Here is a 15,815-nt window from a genome sequence, read left to right on the forward strand (position 1 = left end):
GTACTCTTGAGATTCTCTGGCCTTTAATAAGATCCACTATCGTATAGGCCTGCTGACCACAGGGTATGATATGCCAGGCTCATATTTTGGAATGTGGGGACTAGTAAAGTCTTAGCTTTTGACAAATTTATAGGTTGCTCTGAATGGAGAAAGCACTACGTAGCAGAGCTTTAAACTTTAAGTACTTGTTATTCTCTTAAAAGTTTTTTCCCTGTGCATATATGCTTCAACTTTGTTGGTTATTTTTTTCTTGTGGAACATACTAAATTTCTAAAATAAAAATTAACTTCTCCTAGGTAATGCTTTATTGGGTTTTTTAACATGTTTTTGTTAGTACTTTTTGCACTTAAAGCAATGGGTACCTTAAGTTGCTTAAACAAGATGTCAGGATAAATACTGTTAGTACTGTAGCTATAAACTTCAGTTTTTCATAAAGGATTCTCTTGGGAACCGTCATGTTGATGCTGAGTTATGCCAGCCATCTTTTCCCTGTATTTTTCTCAGCTGTTACTTAACCATTTTTATATTAAGTATATCCTAAGCCTCATTTTTTATATAGCTAGCTCTTTTGTCATTAACATTAGTGAACCTTTTGATTTATTTAGTTCTTGTCTCAAGAGATGTCTAGTTTTTGCAGATTTTGGGGGGTGTGGCGATAAAGCACCTAAATAATCCTCATGGAACCCCTTCTCAGTGATAATTTTTAAAATTTATATATAAAATGATTAAATGATTTTCCTGAAATGTGACTAAGAGCTTATGAAATACATTTTTTTAAAAAGTTCTGTCATATATTACGTGGATCTTGATACCCCAATGCATTTTAAAATTACCATCATTACTACATCATCTCCCTGTGAACAACTTTCCCATCCCTTTGGTTGAGAGAATGCATTTTCACAATAATTTCTGCTGGCTAAAGTGAGTCTGGCAAAAGGAATAGACTTGTGAGCATGCTTACTTATTCATTTCATTCAACAAATATTTATTGGTGTCTTCTATGGGCTGGCTATGGTCCCTGCCCTGAAAGTTTGTTAGTCTTATTCTGTCTTCCCATTGGCCCTTCCTGCAAAGATTCCCTTTACAATTAATTTGGTTCCAACATAGTTCCTGGCAAGGAGGTCAGTGGATCTCCACTTTATCTCCTAGCTCATGCCATGTACATATTTGCAGCTGCTGAGAATTATAGGCACCTGCATATGTGTTCCAGCAGCTGTCTCTAATTAAGACTTGACCTAGACAAACTAGTATAACTACTAGTAATGACTGCAAAATTGAAATTTGCTCTCTCAGCAAAAAAACTCCACAACTCATATATTCAAATGGGTGTTATTCTCTCTTCAAGCTTTTTATTTGGGCTTTGACTTAACCTCTGTGTTAACCTCTGAAGTTAACTTCAGTCACTTCATCTTTAACATTCCAAGAGTGCTACTGTTAGAACATTTCTGTGACATAATCTTTTTGAACAAAGAAATTCATCCTTTGAGATTATTTGACCTTTGGAAGCAGTCCAAAGTCATTTGAAGTCAGTAATAGGGGAGAAAAAAGAGAGTCAATTTGATTATATAGTTCTTGGTTGAAAATGATGTGTGACCATAAAATAAGAAAATGACTTTCTTGACTAAAGGTAGTTATAAGAGAAGAATGCCAGAGGTATTTTGAATAATTCTAGTATTGTTCAAAAAGTAATAGCCTCTCATTGTGATTACTTCAATATGAGACTCATTACAAATTCCGGTGTGTTCTCTTTTTAGTCATTCTTTTTCGTGTGTCACGTGGGTACCTTCATTTCCCTACCTCTTTGCTCAGACACAAACCTAAATGTAAAGGAAAAAATTTCACTTTTAAAAATGTAATGTATTAACCCTTTAATGAAGTATCTTCTCCCTCTCCCCAACCCTCAGGCGAGATTTCTATAAGATCTTAGGGGTGCCTCGCAGTGCCTCTATAAAGGATATTAAAAAGGCCTACAGGAAACTAGCCCTGCAGCTTCATCCTGACCGGAATCCTGATGATCCTCGAGCGCAGGAGAAATTCCAGGATCTGGGTGCTGCTTATGAGGTGAGTCAGGAAAAGGATAAAGTATGAATAAAACCTACAGATACAGAAAAAAAATATGTAACGCTGAGTAACACTCCAATATTTCAGGTCACTTTAAAAAAAAAATTGACAATAGATAAAAGTAGCACTTGATGCTATATTGTACATTAATGTTAGGTGCTACTTCCTGCCCTTTTCATTTCAGTATTTGTCTTATTAAGGAGAGTAATGTTGAAAAAGATGAATGAAAGAAAATAGGATCAGTAGGTTAATACGTAGATTGATGATCAATCAGTCTGTTTGAGAGTTGGAGCCAGAAACAGAAATAAAATCTAAATGAGGATTGCAAATCCACATGTGCCCATGTGGATCAGGCAGATAACATGCAGGGCAGGTATAAGATAAAACAGGAAAGTGGATATTCTACCTCCATGTAAGGAATCAGTAGCGATTGAAGAGGACTGTGACAAGCTGAAGACTTCTTGCCCCATTTCAAGGGAACAGCTGTTATTCAACACCAGCCAGTGTTTGCCCTATACAGATGCAAATGCTGTGTTTGCACACTGTGGCCAGATCATTTAATTTTTCAACAGGAGTGGAAATCCTGATTTTTTTGGTAAATTCTCCTGGTTGTAAAATGTTGGTAACTAATTCAATTTAAAATTTTCTTTTACGTGCAGATCAAAGAAAACACAGCTATAGTATGAATTTGCAACCTGTAATCTAGAGGTCAAAATACTTTCATGTGTATCATCTCATTTAATCTTCATTAGGACACCATGAAATATAGTAGAGCTGGGCATATTCTTATTAACTTTAAAAAAAATTTTTTTAACAACACAGAGGAATATTTACTGAATGCTTAATAATCTTTTTACTATTTGAAAAACCATTATACACAGAACCTTTCAACACTATGGTGAAAAAATTTTACAAGTAAGTTACTGATAATCTTTCATATGTATTAATTTAGGAGTTAGTTGTTTTGTGTGTGTTGCACTTCACCTTTCCCCTAGAAATAGAATAATATTATTCTGTGGTTATACTTTTTCTTTTCAGCTTTATTGAGATATAATTGACAAATAAAATTGTAAGATATTTAAAGTATATATTGTGATTACTTGGTACACATATACATTGTGAAAGGATTTCACCCATCTAGTTAATCCATCACCTCATATATTTATTGTTTTGGTGAGAACATTTAAGCTCTGCTTTCTTAGCAAATTTCAGTTATACAATACAGTTATCAATTCTAGTCACCATTTGTTCACATTTTCTAAAAGGGCACAGAAAAAAATAATTTGACTCCAAAAGTCAGAGAGCTACAACTTCTGAATTCAAATTAAATCCCTGTATAGTGAGAAGACTGAAAACAAATCTGAAAAATATTTTAGTGGAAAAAAACCAGAAGGAAGGGATCCCAAGGCCTCCTAGGTTAAAGAAGTGAATGAACCAAAACAGTGACTTATATACCCAGGTGAAACCTAGAACTAATGGGGTTTCCCTTTCTTCTCTCAACACCTGTAGGACCAAAATTCCTAACCTCGGGCCCACAAATAAACTTAAGAGGGTTGGTGGACCCTCCTAAATTACTGTATGTAACATTTCTTTCTCGTTGATAATATGGATTCCATATTTCACACTGTGTTTCCCATGAGTATTCCCATTGCTTGCTAGGAACCCAATAATCAAAAATATTTTCTGGGGGAACTGTTGCTAAGAATTTACCATGCTCTTTAAAGACTCTACCATGTTCTTTAGCCATGACCTAGGCAAGGCTATACATAGATCATTCATGATATTGCAGTTTAACTCTTAAGAACCTTTCCGGTCACTTGTTCTAATTTTCTTTTTTCTTTGTATCATTCACTTGATTGCCTGCCTTTGGTCCTTAGATAAATTAGTGTTCACAAATCTGAATCCCTGTAAAGTTGAAGAGTCTTTTGTGAATACAAATCTGTCTTCTCTACTGAGCTGGGATTACTACTGGCATTTTAATTAGTTGAGACTCTGGTTGGTTGGCCAATCAACTAAGAAACTCCTTTTTTTCTTTTAATAATAAAAGTTTCCAAGACTATGGAATAAAGTTGCATTCCTTAGACAGAAGAAAAGTGAGGAGTAAGTGAATGGTAATAGATAACTTTAAGGGTAATTTGGGGGTAGATATTACAGAAGCCTCCTATGTCCAAAAAGAAGCTGACTTAAAAAATAGTCTGTGTTTGGGGGTTTTGAAATGGTGTTTCTTATGGACCTAAATGTGGGGTTCATTTCTTTGCCAAGACAGGAACAGAGAAGTAGACTTGAAAGTGAAAATATTGGAAATCCAGATCACATAATAATGAGTTTTGTTTTGTTTTGTTTTTTAAAGTTAACTCTGCCCATTTCTACTTCCCCAAAGTGGCTATTTTTTTAGGATATTTACCAAACTATTTTTTTCTCACCTGGTCTACCACAGTGGCTTTAGTTGAGTACTCTGGTCACTTCTAGACTAACCCATTTGTCTTTGCTTTTAAGAATGCTCACTCTCTTGTACACTGAGTTTCTTTTTATCCTTCTAAATGTATCTTAAATGTTAGTAGATTTTTGCTGTGGCACCTTACACATCATTCAGGCCCTGAGCCAAAAGTGTGTCCTATTTTCATATGCCAATCAGATCTTCCCTTTCTTTTGCTGAGTCAACAAGCCCCATCTACTTCCAACCTCACGTTTCCTGGGCCAACACAAGTATGGGTTTGAAATAACTTTATCCTTCAGTCTGCTATCTAAATAGACATTTAAGAATATCAAATAACGTAAAGTTATTCAATTTTCAAAGTTATATGTGTGCATATATTTCAGAATGCTCTAAGTAAATGGGAAGCTTTTTTTTTGGAGGGCAAATTTTTAAGAACGTTGAAGCTTATTTTGTTTTACATTCTTTAGTTCCATATATGGAATGGTCCCAATGAGAAAGCATATACCTATGACTGAGTATGTAGTTTTCTAAAACCATTAAAACTTCAGAAAGTCTTTTCAAGTTGTGAAATTGAACTTGAGCATCCTTCATAGAGCAGTGTCCCTTTTCACTTTTTGCAGTTCAAACTCAGGAGGTTATGAGCTGTATGTGGCAGACAGCATTCTTCCACAAATGGATTTCTACATGTATCAAAAGAATGAAAAGGGAATATGAAAATATTGCAGTGTAGAGCTTTCTGGAGACCTGTCATTGGAGTCCCTTGACTTGCCAGTCTCTTAATGTGTGTGTGGTAGTGCAGTGCAGGGGTTATGGTATAGACGTGTAGGGCTGAGCAAACTTGACGGCTGTCCTAATTTACTGCTTCTGTGACTAATGACAGTCTTTCATAGTCATGTCCTAGTTTATAGTTTAGAGAGAGAATATAACATAGTGGTTAACAGCCTAAACACTGGAGTCAAACTGCATGGGAAGTAAACCTGAGGAATTCATCTTACCTCTTTCCTGTTACTGCCCTCACATTCATAGTCATGTCGCTAATCTCCAGCATGATATTTATGTGGCTAGGTGAGTTTTGATAAATTTAAATTAAAAACATGAATTGAGCATTGTGGAAAGTTACAAAATGAACACTGATCAAAGAATTTAGTCTGATAAAGAAAATAACTTTATAAACATGCCTTAATACCATAATGAAAACTGAATTTCACTAAAATTTTACACACAGTATCAGAGTTTAAAAAAACAAAAACAGGGCTTCCCTGGTGGCGCAGTGGTTGAGAATCCGCCTGCCGATGCAGGGGACACGGGTTTGTGCCCCGGTCCGGGAAGATCCCACATGCCGCGGAGTGGCTGGGCCCGTGAGCCATGGCCGCTGAGCCTGCGCGTCCGGAGCCTGTGCTCCGCAACGGGAGAGGCCACGACAGTGAGAGGCCCGCGTACCACAAAAAAAAAAAAAAAAAAAAAAAAAAAACCATAAATGTGAATTCACCTTACCTGAATATTACCAACTCATAATCTTTTCTTCCACTGGCTTTTGCCCCCAGGTTCTGTCAGATAGTGAGAAACGGAAACAATATGATACTTATGGTGAAGAAGGATTAAAAGATGGGCATCAGAGCTCCCATGGAGACATTTTTTCACAGTAAGTAATTTATCTATCTGCAGGGTATTAGTGTCTGAGAATGGATCACTTAGTGATTATTAAAGAATTATCCTTGCTCCCTTGTTCAGAAGCTTTCGATGAAGAGTACAACTCAACTGATCCTTGACCAAGAGGTCATTCATCATCCTTTCTGTGGGAGTATATACTCCTCTATTTTCACAAAGCTTCAGAAAAGACAGGTAGCACTAAAAGGGATGTCCATCTAGCCAACCATATCAATTAAATCAACCCTGACTGTGTTGGGGGGGATATATGTTGGAAACCAGTTCATTTTATCTCCTTGCTGTCTTAGAATCTGCAAACCACTTAATGAGCAAAGTGATTCTTATAAGCAGAGAGAGAAATTCCTACTCTCATACCCAAAGCTGACTCTCCATCCTATCCACAAGAGAGGGATGATTATGATACTCAGCACTGTTGGAAGGAGTTGGGTTAGAGGCTCTTCATCCCTTGCTGGGCCCAGCCTTCTGGGAGTGCTGAGAGGCTGGAATAATAAACATCTTTCCTTCCTGCTCTTTGAGCCCCTCTTGGTTGAGCATTTGAATTTTCATATGTCCTGATGATGCATAAATAGGAGATCTTGATCTGGGATTTCAAGTCAAGTTATAAATAAAAAGATGTTTGAATATGCATTTCTATGGGGAGAGGATGCATTGCTTTCTTCAGGTTCTCTTCAGATTCTTAAAGAGAATTTTCTTCAGATTCTCAGATTTCTTCAGATTTGTGAACCCTTCCCCCAAAGAAGTAAGAATCACTGTTGCCACAACAGCTTCCCTCATTTAGTGTTTGGGGGTGACAGTTGATTTTCAGGACTTACGATGATGTGTGAGTAATATTATTAGGAAATCTTTCTCTTCCCCAGGATTGATTTGGCTGCTTTAGCCTACCAGGGAAGTGTCCTGTTTGAACCCCTTAGCAGTTAGAAGTGATACCCAGGGATGCCAGAAAGAAAAAGGCTCTGCCCTTGCTCCTTCCCCCACCAAAATCCTCCCTCTCTGCTTTTATTTAAGATTCAGGGAATCTATTCACCAAGATTGGGTTTTGGTTTTGTTTTCTGGAGGGGTTAGGGCTGTGGTATATTTGTCATCACTATGCTAACACCTGAGGCTTCTTAATAAACAAAACTTAACATCAAGATTAGAACTCCTATACAATTAAAGGTCACTGTTTATAGTAATCTCAAAGTGACGCTTCTGTTACTTAACACAAATTAATTTTGGTCTTATGAGACCAGAACTTCCTTTTCTGTAAGATCCAGAGTTTTACTAAGGCTGATGCTTTTTTAGTTTAATTATGTATCCAAGATTTTTGTACAAAGCAGTAGCTTGCTTCAGCAAAGTTAGTTTCTAAAAAAGTATGTAAAGGTGAACACTACAAATGTCCAAAATTACCATTAGGTTCGGCAATACATGGATTTATATAGACTATACCCTTTCTCAGTATCTCCATTATATCCTGATATTTGTCAGTATTGAGAGAGATTATTTTTTCATTGATTAAGAATTCATTGGCATACTGTATACACTGTACTGTGTGTCTGGACAATATTAAAAAGTAAATTTTTTTGTGGTAGGGGCAATATAGTTGACATTATATAAATTAAAAATTGTGTATGATGTATGACTCCAATGCATTAAAATGTCTTTCAGTTTTGCTCACTGGTGGGACACAATATTTTATCAATGTGAAGAAAACTAAAATTGTAAGAGGTGAACTCTGATTTCTTTTCCTGATGATTTTACACTTACCAACAGCTTCTTTGGAGATTTTGGTTTCATGTTTGGAGGAACCCCTCGTCAGCAAGACAGAAATATTCCAAGAGGAAGTGATATTATTGTAGATCTAGAAGTCACTTTGGAAGAAGTATATGCAGGAAATTTTGTAGAAGTAAGTCCAAACTATACAGCTATACATATTGACTCCCAGAATGTGTCCTTATGACTAAAAACAAGAGGTTTCTGCATACCTTCTCTGTTTTCCAGGGGGTGGGGAGGTGTAGAGAATTGAATTAATCATAATCCTTGGTTCATGATATGCTGTTATTATTTCATGAACTCATCACTCAGCCCAAGAACTAAATAAAACAATACCAGGAGTTATATCTACCTACATGCTACTTCCCTATTCCATTCACTTGCCTCTTTTCCCAGGTAACTGTCTAATATCCTGAGTTTTGTCTTTATTGTTCCCTTGCCACTCATGTTTATTTGTTTTATTACATATATAGGAATACCTGAATAATACATTGTTTACTTTCACTGTTTTTGACTTTGTAAAAATGATATCATACTATACATTATCTTCTGAGACTGGCCTTTTTTACTCTTAATATTGTCAGGATTCATCCATGTTGTTGCTTATAGCTACAATTCTGCTGAATAGAAATTCATTGTGACCACGTTACATCAATAGGCATGTAGGTTACCTCCAGTTTTTTTTCAATTCCAAGCTGTGCTTTTAGGAAGTCTTGTACATATATCCAGGTAAAGAGATTAATTTCCCACGTTCCCTTTCAGAGCTGTTGTCTATCATCATTGCTAATACATAATGTACATCACTCTTTGCAGTTAGCATGCTCCTAAACAAATTCCTTTTTAATCTAATTATTGTAAAGGATGTATATGACCTTGCTATTTAAATGACCCCATGGTAAGTTCTTTTTAAGAAAAAATTGCCTTGAGAGAGCATAGTGGTTAAAAGCACAGAGTTTGGAGCTAGACTGCCTGGTTTAGAATCCTGGCTCTACCATACATTGGTTATGTGACCTTGGTTGTATTACTGAGCCTTTCTGTGCTTTCATTCTGTCCTCTGTAAAATGGAGATAATAGCAGCATCTATCTCATAAAGCTGCTGTGAGGATTAAATGAGTTCATAAATATATGTGATTAGGGCCTTGCTTGGCACATACTAAGTGCTATAAAGTGTTGGCTCTAATTATTGTTATTGTTATTTATTCCGTTGACCTGGGCTTTCATATGTTCGTAGGCTTTGAGGGATTTTTCTCCAAGCATTCATGTCATTTCACTGCATGAGCATGTGCCCTGTGATTAGTAGGTGTTTGACTAAACAGGCAAAATCAAGAGTACATTTCTTCATATATTTTAGTTTCTAGTGATTTAGAGGGATCAGAATGTTTGATTGCAATCAGCTACAAGGAGATGATTGTTGTGTCTTTCCTTACGGGTTAGAGTATCTGAATCGAGACAGTACTGGAAAACACTGCCAGATTGAGTTGCCTGAAACAAGGAAGTGTTTTCATAAGGTTAATCATGGCTAATCCTGGGGTGGGAGCCACATACCAGCTTTTGAAGGCTGTGGTTGTTCTTCAGGGCTTATGCTTTACACAGCTCAGATTTCTCAAGAGATAGTAATTCTGTGGACTACTTTAACTCAGTAGTATTTCATCATGGCTTAGAAAAGGTGATCCCATACATACTACCTTTCAGTTCTCTTCTTTCTTACCCTCCTCTCTCTTCTCCAACTTTAGACTTTGAGTCATTTAAAGATCCATTTGCTCCACTTCTATGTGGGAGCTGACTTGTAACTCCTCCAAGACTTCTCTCAGCTGTGGGTCTCCCTGAGGGGTGGCTTGGGAGAAAAGGGGAAGTGCCAACCCCAGCAGGTGAGCAGAGCCCCGACCTGGTGAGGAAACCAAAGGCTGTGGGACACGAGAGAAGCTGATCCTGTGTGTGTACTTGCTAGGTGGTTAGAAACAAACCCGTGGCAAGGCAGGCCCCTGGCAAACGGAAGTGCAACTGCAGGCAGGAGATGCGGACTACCCAGCTGGGCCCCGGGCGCTTCCAGATGACCCAGGAGGTGGTCTGTGACGAGTGCCCAAATGTCAAGTGAGTGCAAGCACCTTCTTTGCTCTGCCAAGGGACACTTTAATCATCTCATTTGTCTAATAAAATGCCAATGGTCCATACCTAGATTTTTTTCCCCTCCCTCTCCCCCATCCTTCTCTCTCTCCCTCATGTTCTACCAGAGGATAGAGCAAAGAAATGTACAGTTTAATTTTTTCTGAAAGTATCTATTCCGAGTATCTCCTTTTATGTTTATGAACTAATAAGCAGTGCCCTTTATTTCTGAATATACTTAACAAAAATGTTGATATTTTTCTGTTTTCCTACTTGGAATGTTTCCTTTTTCCTACTTGGAATATTTAGAGCAATCTTATGTGTACAGCTAACATTTCAGATTAGAGAAGTACTATTTGCTGATTATGTTATAAATACAACTATTTAATTGAACCTTCAATTGTATGTATTAAAACTAGCTCAGGGGCTTCCCTGGTGGCACAGTGGTTGAGAATCCGCCTGCCGATGCAGGGGACACGGGTTCGTCCCCCGGTCCGGGAAGATCCCACATGACGCAGAGCGGCTGGGCCCGTGAGCCATGGCCGCTGAGCCTGCGCGTCCGGAGCCTGTGCTTCGCAACGGGAGAGGCCACAACAGTGAGAGGCCCGCATATCACAAAAAAAAAAAAAAAACAAAAAACCTAGCTCAGTTATTTGTGGGATCCGTGAAAAAAATCAAATAGGATAAACTCTCCTGTTAGATTTTCTGATAAACATGATGCTGTCCTTTCAGGTGCACATTTATGTAAGTGCGAGTAGTTTTCTCTGTTCCTGATCACCCACTTCAAGGCAATCAGTCTACTGCAGGCTTTTTTGGAGTCAGCAGTCGCATGGTTATGTGATATATAGTAGCTTTTCCCTGGCTTTTGGCAGGTGGAAGGTGTAAATGGATATCAGGTGGTTTTGTCATTTAGGGATACAGGATAGTCTTCCAAAAAAAGGTCTGATTGAGTAGATAAAACTTTATTATCTGTATCTGGGGTTTGGTTTATATTTTCTTTTTTTTTTTTTTTCTTTTAAATGCTCTTTGTCTCAGACTAGTGAATGAAGAACGAACACTGGAGGTCGAAATTGAACCTGGGGTGAGAGATGGCATGGAGTACCCCTTTATTGGAGAAGGTGAAATATTGATATTGATGTTTTATTATTGTAACTTTCTGCTCTGTGCCTGCTTATGAACACCTCCCACCCCCACCTCACCCCTTACCTCGTGGCCACCTAGTAAATGCATATATCATTTCCAACACACTTCAGTCTGTTTTAGGACACAGAAAGCCTTTTTATGACCATCCTTAAGCATCCTGGTTGGTCCACTTAAGCAGTAGCATTACTGTTTACCCTTTGACTATCATGGCCAAAAGTTACTGTCAAGGAGCCTAAGTTAGGTCAAAGTTTAAATGTTCAGAACTTAGTGGATTAATTCTAACTCAGCAATGAAAGAAGATATGTAACTCTAGTTGGCATTAATAAGATGCTCTCAGACCTCACTTAGGGGTTAAATTTAAATCTCTAGAAGAAAAATAGCTTTAAAACATCAGATGCAGGAGACCAGTGAATCATTCTTTGTTTAGGAAATAGGTCAAGTTATTTATTGCTTGCCTGAGTCCCAGGTGATCCTCACTAATAATCTGAGACTTGATATAACCAGGTAGACACACTGCTCTCACAGATAGGCTTGACAGTCAAAGCCTAAGGTCGTGGCTTTGGAAAATTCTCTCAACTGCTAAATAGATTTGCAGCGTTCGATTGCATGGCTTACAGTGTGCTGTAATCTCTTCTCTTCTGACAAGGTGAGCCTCATGTGGATGGAGAGCCAGGAGACTTACGGTTCCGAATCAAAGTTGTCAAGTAAGTTATCTCAGTTTAAAGACCTTCTCTTTAGCCCTTGCTTTTCAGAGGAGTCAGGTTAGAGAAATATGGATAGCCACCAGGGCACTTCCAGACTTTTTCCTCTGTTTCATGCCCTTAATACCCTAAATGTGTAACTCTACAGCCATACTGAAAATTGGGGTTTGGAGCCTAGGATTGAGTCCATTTATTTATTTACCCAGGACTTCCAAGTCCAAAAGTTGTTGGGGGGAAAGCATTATATTATGAGTAAGGAGCTATGAAAGAGAGGCAGACCAGGAGACCAGAGATTTTAACTTAGGAAATACGGCCCCATACAAGAATGGGAGACTTTTCCATAGAAAGGAGCTTCTGTGACATAATCTGCAGCTGCTGGGCAGCTTCTCTGGTTGGCTTCTCTTCAACATGCAGTTCTACTTACATAAGAATTTTACCTGGGACTCAGGCTTTCTTGTTTATCACTTGTCTCTTTTTTTTTTTTTTTTTTTTTTTTTTTTTTGTGGTACGCGGGCCTCTCTCACTGCTGTGGCCTCTCCCGTTGTGGAGCACAGGCTCCAGACGCACAGGCTCAGTGGCCATGGCTCACGGGCCCAGCCACTCCGCAGCACGTGGGATCCTCCCGAACCGGGACACGAACTTGCATCCCCTGCATCAGCAGGCAGACTCTCGACCGCTGTGCCACCAGGGAAGCCCATATCACTTGTCTCTTGTTACCACTTTGGAAATCAGTGATACCTCTGCTTCTGAGGATTCATTGAAACGAGGTTCCCACCCAAATATGGAGAAATGGACCCCCAGTGCCAAGGACTTTTTTCCCCTCATAGCACTCTTTAATCTTGGTGATCTTTCCCCAACCTTCCTCACCTACCTTGACTTTCCCATCACTTCCCAGAGAAACTAGCACATGTACTGTTCCCTGAATAAACCTGGCACCTTCTCAAGTCCTTATCTTTGCCAGAATTCCCTCTTGCCCTATCCCCACCCTCCCCTGCACCCACCTTATTTGCAGCTTCAGAGCTGATCAGGCCTTACAAGCCCAGCTCTAGAAGCCCCCCAGGACCCGTCCCTGATGCCCTTCTCCCCCAGTCCCACAGCCAGAAGTTGTCCTTCTCTCTTTTCCATAATCTGGTTACTTGTATTTTAATTACATGCTTTGACTTCTGCTGATTGTAAACTCCTTAAGATTAGGGTTTAATAAATTTTAGGCTACTTTACAGTCTTGATTAATACTACACACGAAGGAGTGTCTAATAAATGCCTATTTCTTGAAAGAGTGGCATTCATCCTTTTCCATGATTTTTCTAAAAACTTTTTGAACTCTTCCCATAGAAAGACTTTGGAAGTTAATGATCTTTACATTGTTCTGTTCTAGGCACCCAATATTTGAAAGGCGAGGAGATGACTTATACACAAACGTGACAATCTCCCTCGTGGAGTCTCTGGTGGGCTTCGATATGGATATCTCTCACTTGGATGGTCACAAGGTAAGCAAAGCAGTTCTCCCGCCTCCTGTCCTTTTAAAGCCTTCACATGGCTGCTGTTGAGGTTACTTCAGCCACTTCAGTCATTTGGAGCCACGGGGGCTAAGTGCTCAGGCTTTGTTCTGTCATCTTTCCTCACTCTGCTGCTGAACGTGTAGCAGTAACAACGCCACAGACCCCTCAGCTACTCAGAGGTGATTGCACAGCCTTTGGCAGTCTCGTCTTTACAGTCTCCGTTGGTAAAAGCCTTACTTTTTTACGTGTTTCGTTTTTCTTTTTCTTTTTGAAAACCTTCTCTTTCTTTGGCCCGCACTGTCCTAATGATGTTTCCCCTGCCTCTTCATCCTGCTGCTCTGAGCCATGACGTGAGCTCTGGGCACCAGTACTCGCTGGAAGCTGTGTGTTGTGCTGCAAGAGTACCAGTCCTGCTCAGTCCATCCCCTTTGCTCTCCAGGTACATATTTCCCGGGATAAGATCACCAGACCGGGAGCCAAGCTATGGAAGAAAGGGGAAGGGCTCCCCAACTTTGACAACAACAACATCAAGGGCTCTTTGATAATCACTTTCGATGTGGATTTTCCAAAAGAACAGTTATCAGAGGAAGCAAGAGAAGGTGAGGGTATACTGTTTACTGTTCAAGGAAAGATGAGGTCTACATCAGAAGGATTAGAGGCTTAGGGGGTGAAGTCTGCAATGACTGATTGAGAAGAGGGCCCAGTCAGTGGGTCCTAAGGAAAAAGGAAGAGGTGAGAGAGGTCAAAGCTGGAAAGAGGACAAAGAAGAAGGAATGGAAGACAGCCAAAGAGCTTTCTGTCCATTTCGATTGCCTCTTATCGGATTTTGTGTGATGTATGTGTGGTATGTGTGCCTGAGACACAGAGACAAGGGGTCAGCTTGGACGTGCATGTATGGGTATCCACATGCGATAAAGTTAGACATTGGTAGTTACTTGTTTAATTCAGATCCATGGTTGTTATAAGGCCTTTTGTGAGCCTCCCCATGAAACATGCTCTTCAAACTCCGGGGAAGTCACTTTTTTGTTAACGGAGTCATTTGTTCATTCTTTCCTCAGGTATCAAACAGCTGCTGAAACAAGGATCAGTGCAGAAGGTATACAATGGACTGCAAGGATATTAAGAGTGAATAAAATTGGACTTTGTTTTAAAATAAGTGAATGGGCGATATTTATTATCTGCAGGGGTTTTTTTTTGTTTTTGTTTTCATTTTCAATATGCAAGTTTGGTTTAATTTTTTTTTCTTCTAATGGTCGTCATGAAATGAATAAGAGGGCTTAAGAATTTGTCCATTCGTGTTCAGAAAAGAATGACCAGCAAAAGGTTTAATAATACCTCTCCCTTTGGGGATTTATGTCTGGTGCTGCCGCCTGAGTTTCAAGAATTAAAGCTGCAAGAGGACTCCAGGAGCAAAAGACACAATATAAAGGGTTGGAGTTAATTGTTAGCTATTTCATTCGAAATGCCAACTGGAGAAGTCTGTTTTTAAATACAATTTTGTTTTTAATTTTTTCTTGACTCCTGTTTCTTGTTGGTGTAGTTACCCTGTTGTCTTTGATCAGCCTCGTTTCCGTCCTTGGGGCCTGTGAGCTTGTTGGGTTTTCCTCCCATCAAGCAAGATGAATGCACAAACCTGTGGAAGATTGATGAAGATCCAGTCCCCATACCCAGTTAAACACACATGACACTTTCTAGAAAGGAGCCTGAAGAAAATTAGAGATTGGAGTAGATGAAACAAGGTCACACAACCACCTAATTGTCCTTGAGAAAGTATATTCCCTTTCATTTAATTTGGGAATAATCAAATCTGACACGGAAACTTTACTGTTTAGGAAGCACTTTTCATGTATCGAATCTCAGCTGACCTCATGTTTGAAATAGTCTTCTGCTTGTGTTAGGAACTAGGATTATTGTTGTCCCTAGAAAATGAATTTGAAGTAGTAGTGTTGTAAATTGCATTTGTTTCTCCCAGTGGCAACTAATTCGGGTGGTATGTGACTTCAATATATTTGACTTTGTAACCTCCTTCCCTTTTCTACATTATACAGTCAAATTACACTTTTTTTGTTACTTTAGCTAGTGAATGTTTCCGTGTTGTTGAACAACTGCTGTTGCAGAGTGTGTGTGGAGCTGCCTTCTAGCCATCAGTATGGTTCCAGCAACATTCCCATCTTTGGCTATACAGCAGCCAATGCTGCTATTGCCTTTTCATTTATTTTGCCCTGTTTTATAAAAATTAGGGGAAAGGTGGTGGGGAGGAAATTTAATCCATTTAGAACAGTTAAGAACAAGCACACTGGGACTTCCCTGGTGACACAGTGGTTAAGAATCCTCCTGCCAATGCAGGGTACATGGGTTCAAGCCCTGGTCTGGGAAGATCCCACATGCCATGGAGCAACTAAGCCCTTGGGCCACAACGACTGAGCCTGTGCTCTAGAGCACATGAGCCACAGC

The 15,815-nt window shown here is 39.2% G+C and overlaps 1 protein-coding gene across 1 annotated transcript in view; it reads left to right on the plus strand.

Moving 5' to 3' along the window:
* DNAJB11 (DnaJ heat shock protein family (Hsp40) member B11) overlaps positions 1–14,873 on the plus strand; it is a 20,768-nt gene extending 5,895 nt beyond the window's left edge. The window contains exons 3-11 of the mRNA XM_059063756.2: positions 1,905–2,061; positions 6,043–6,140; positions 7,916–8,048; positions 9,864–10,006; positions 11,054–11,136; positions 11,808–11,865; positions 13,238–13,349; positions 13,801–13,960; positions 14,420–14,873. Of these exons, the coding sequence (XP_058919739.1) occupies positions 1,905–2,061; positions 6,043–6,140; positions 7,916–8,048; positions 9,864–10,006; positions 11,054–11,136; positions 11,808–11,865; positions 13,238–13,349; positions 13,801–13,960; positions 14,420–14,484 (1,009 nt within the window). The 3' untranslated portion in view covers positions 14,485–14,873. The remainder of the gene's footprint in view (positions 1–1,904; positions 2,062–6,042; positions 6,141–7,915; positions 8,049–9,863; positions 10,007–11,053; positions 11,137–11,807; positions 11,866–13,237; positions 13,350–13,800; positions 13,961–14,419) is intronic.
* Positions 14,874–15,815: the final 942 nt, after the last annotated feature.

Source organism: Kogia breviceps, chromosome 5 (genome assembly GCF_026419965.1).
Source record: "Kogia breviceps isolate mKogBre1 chromosome 5, mKogBre1 haplotype 1, whole genome shotgun sequence".
In the NCBI taxonomy this organism is placed as follows: Eukaryota; Metazoa; Chordata; class Mammalia; order Artiodactyla; family Physeteridae; genus Kogia; species Kogia breviceps.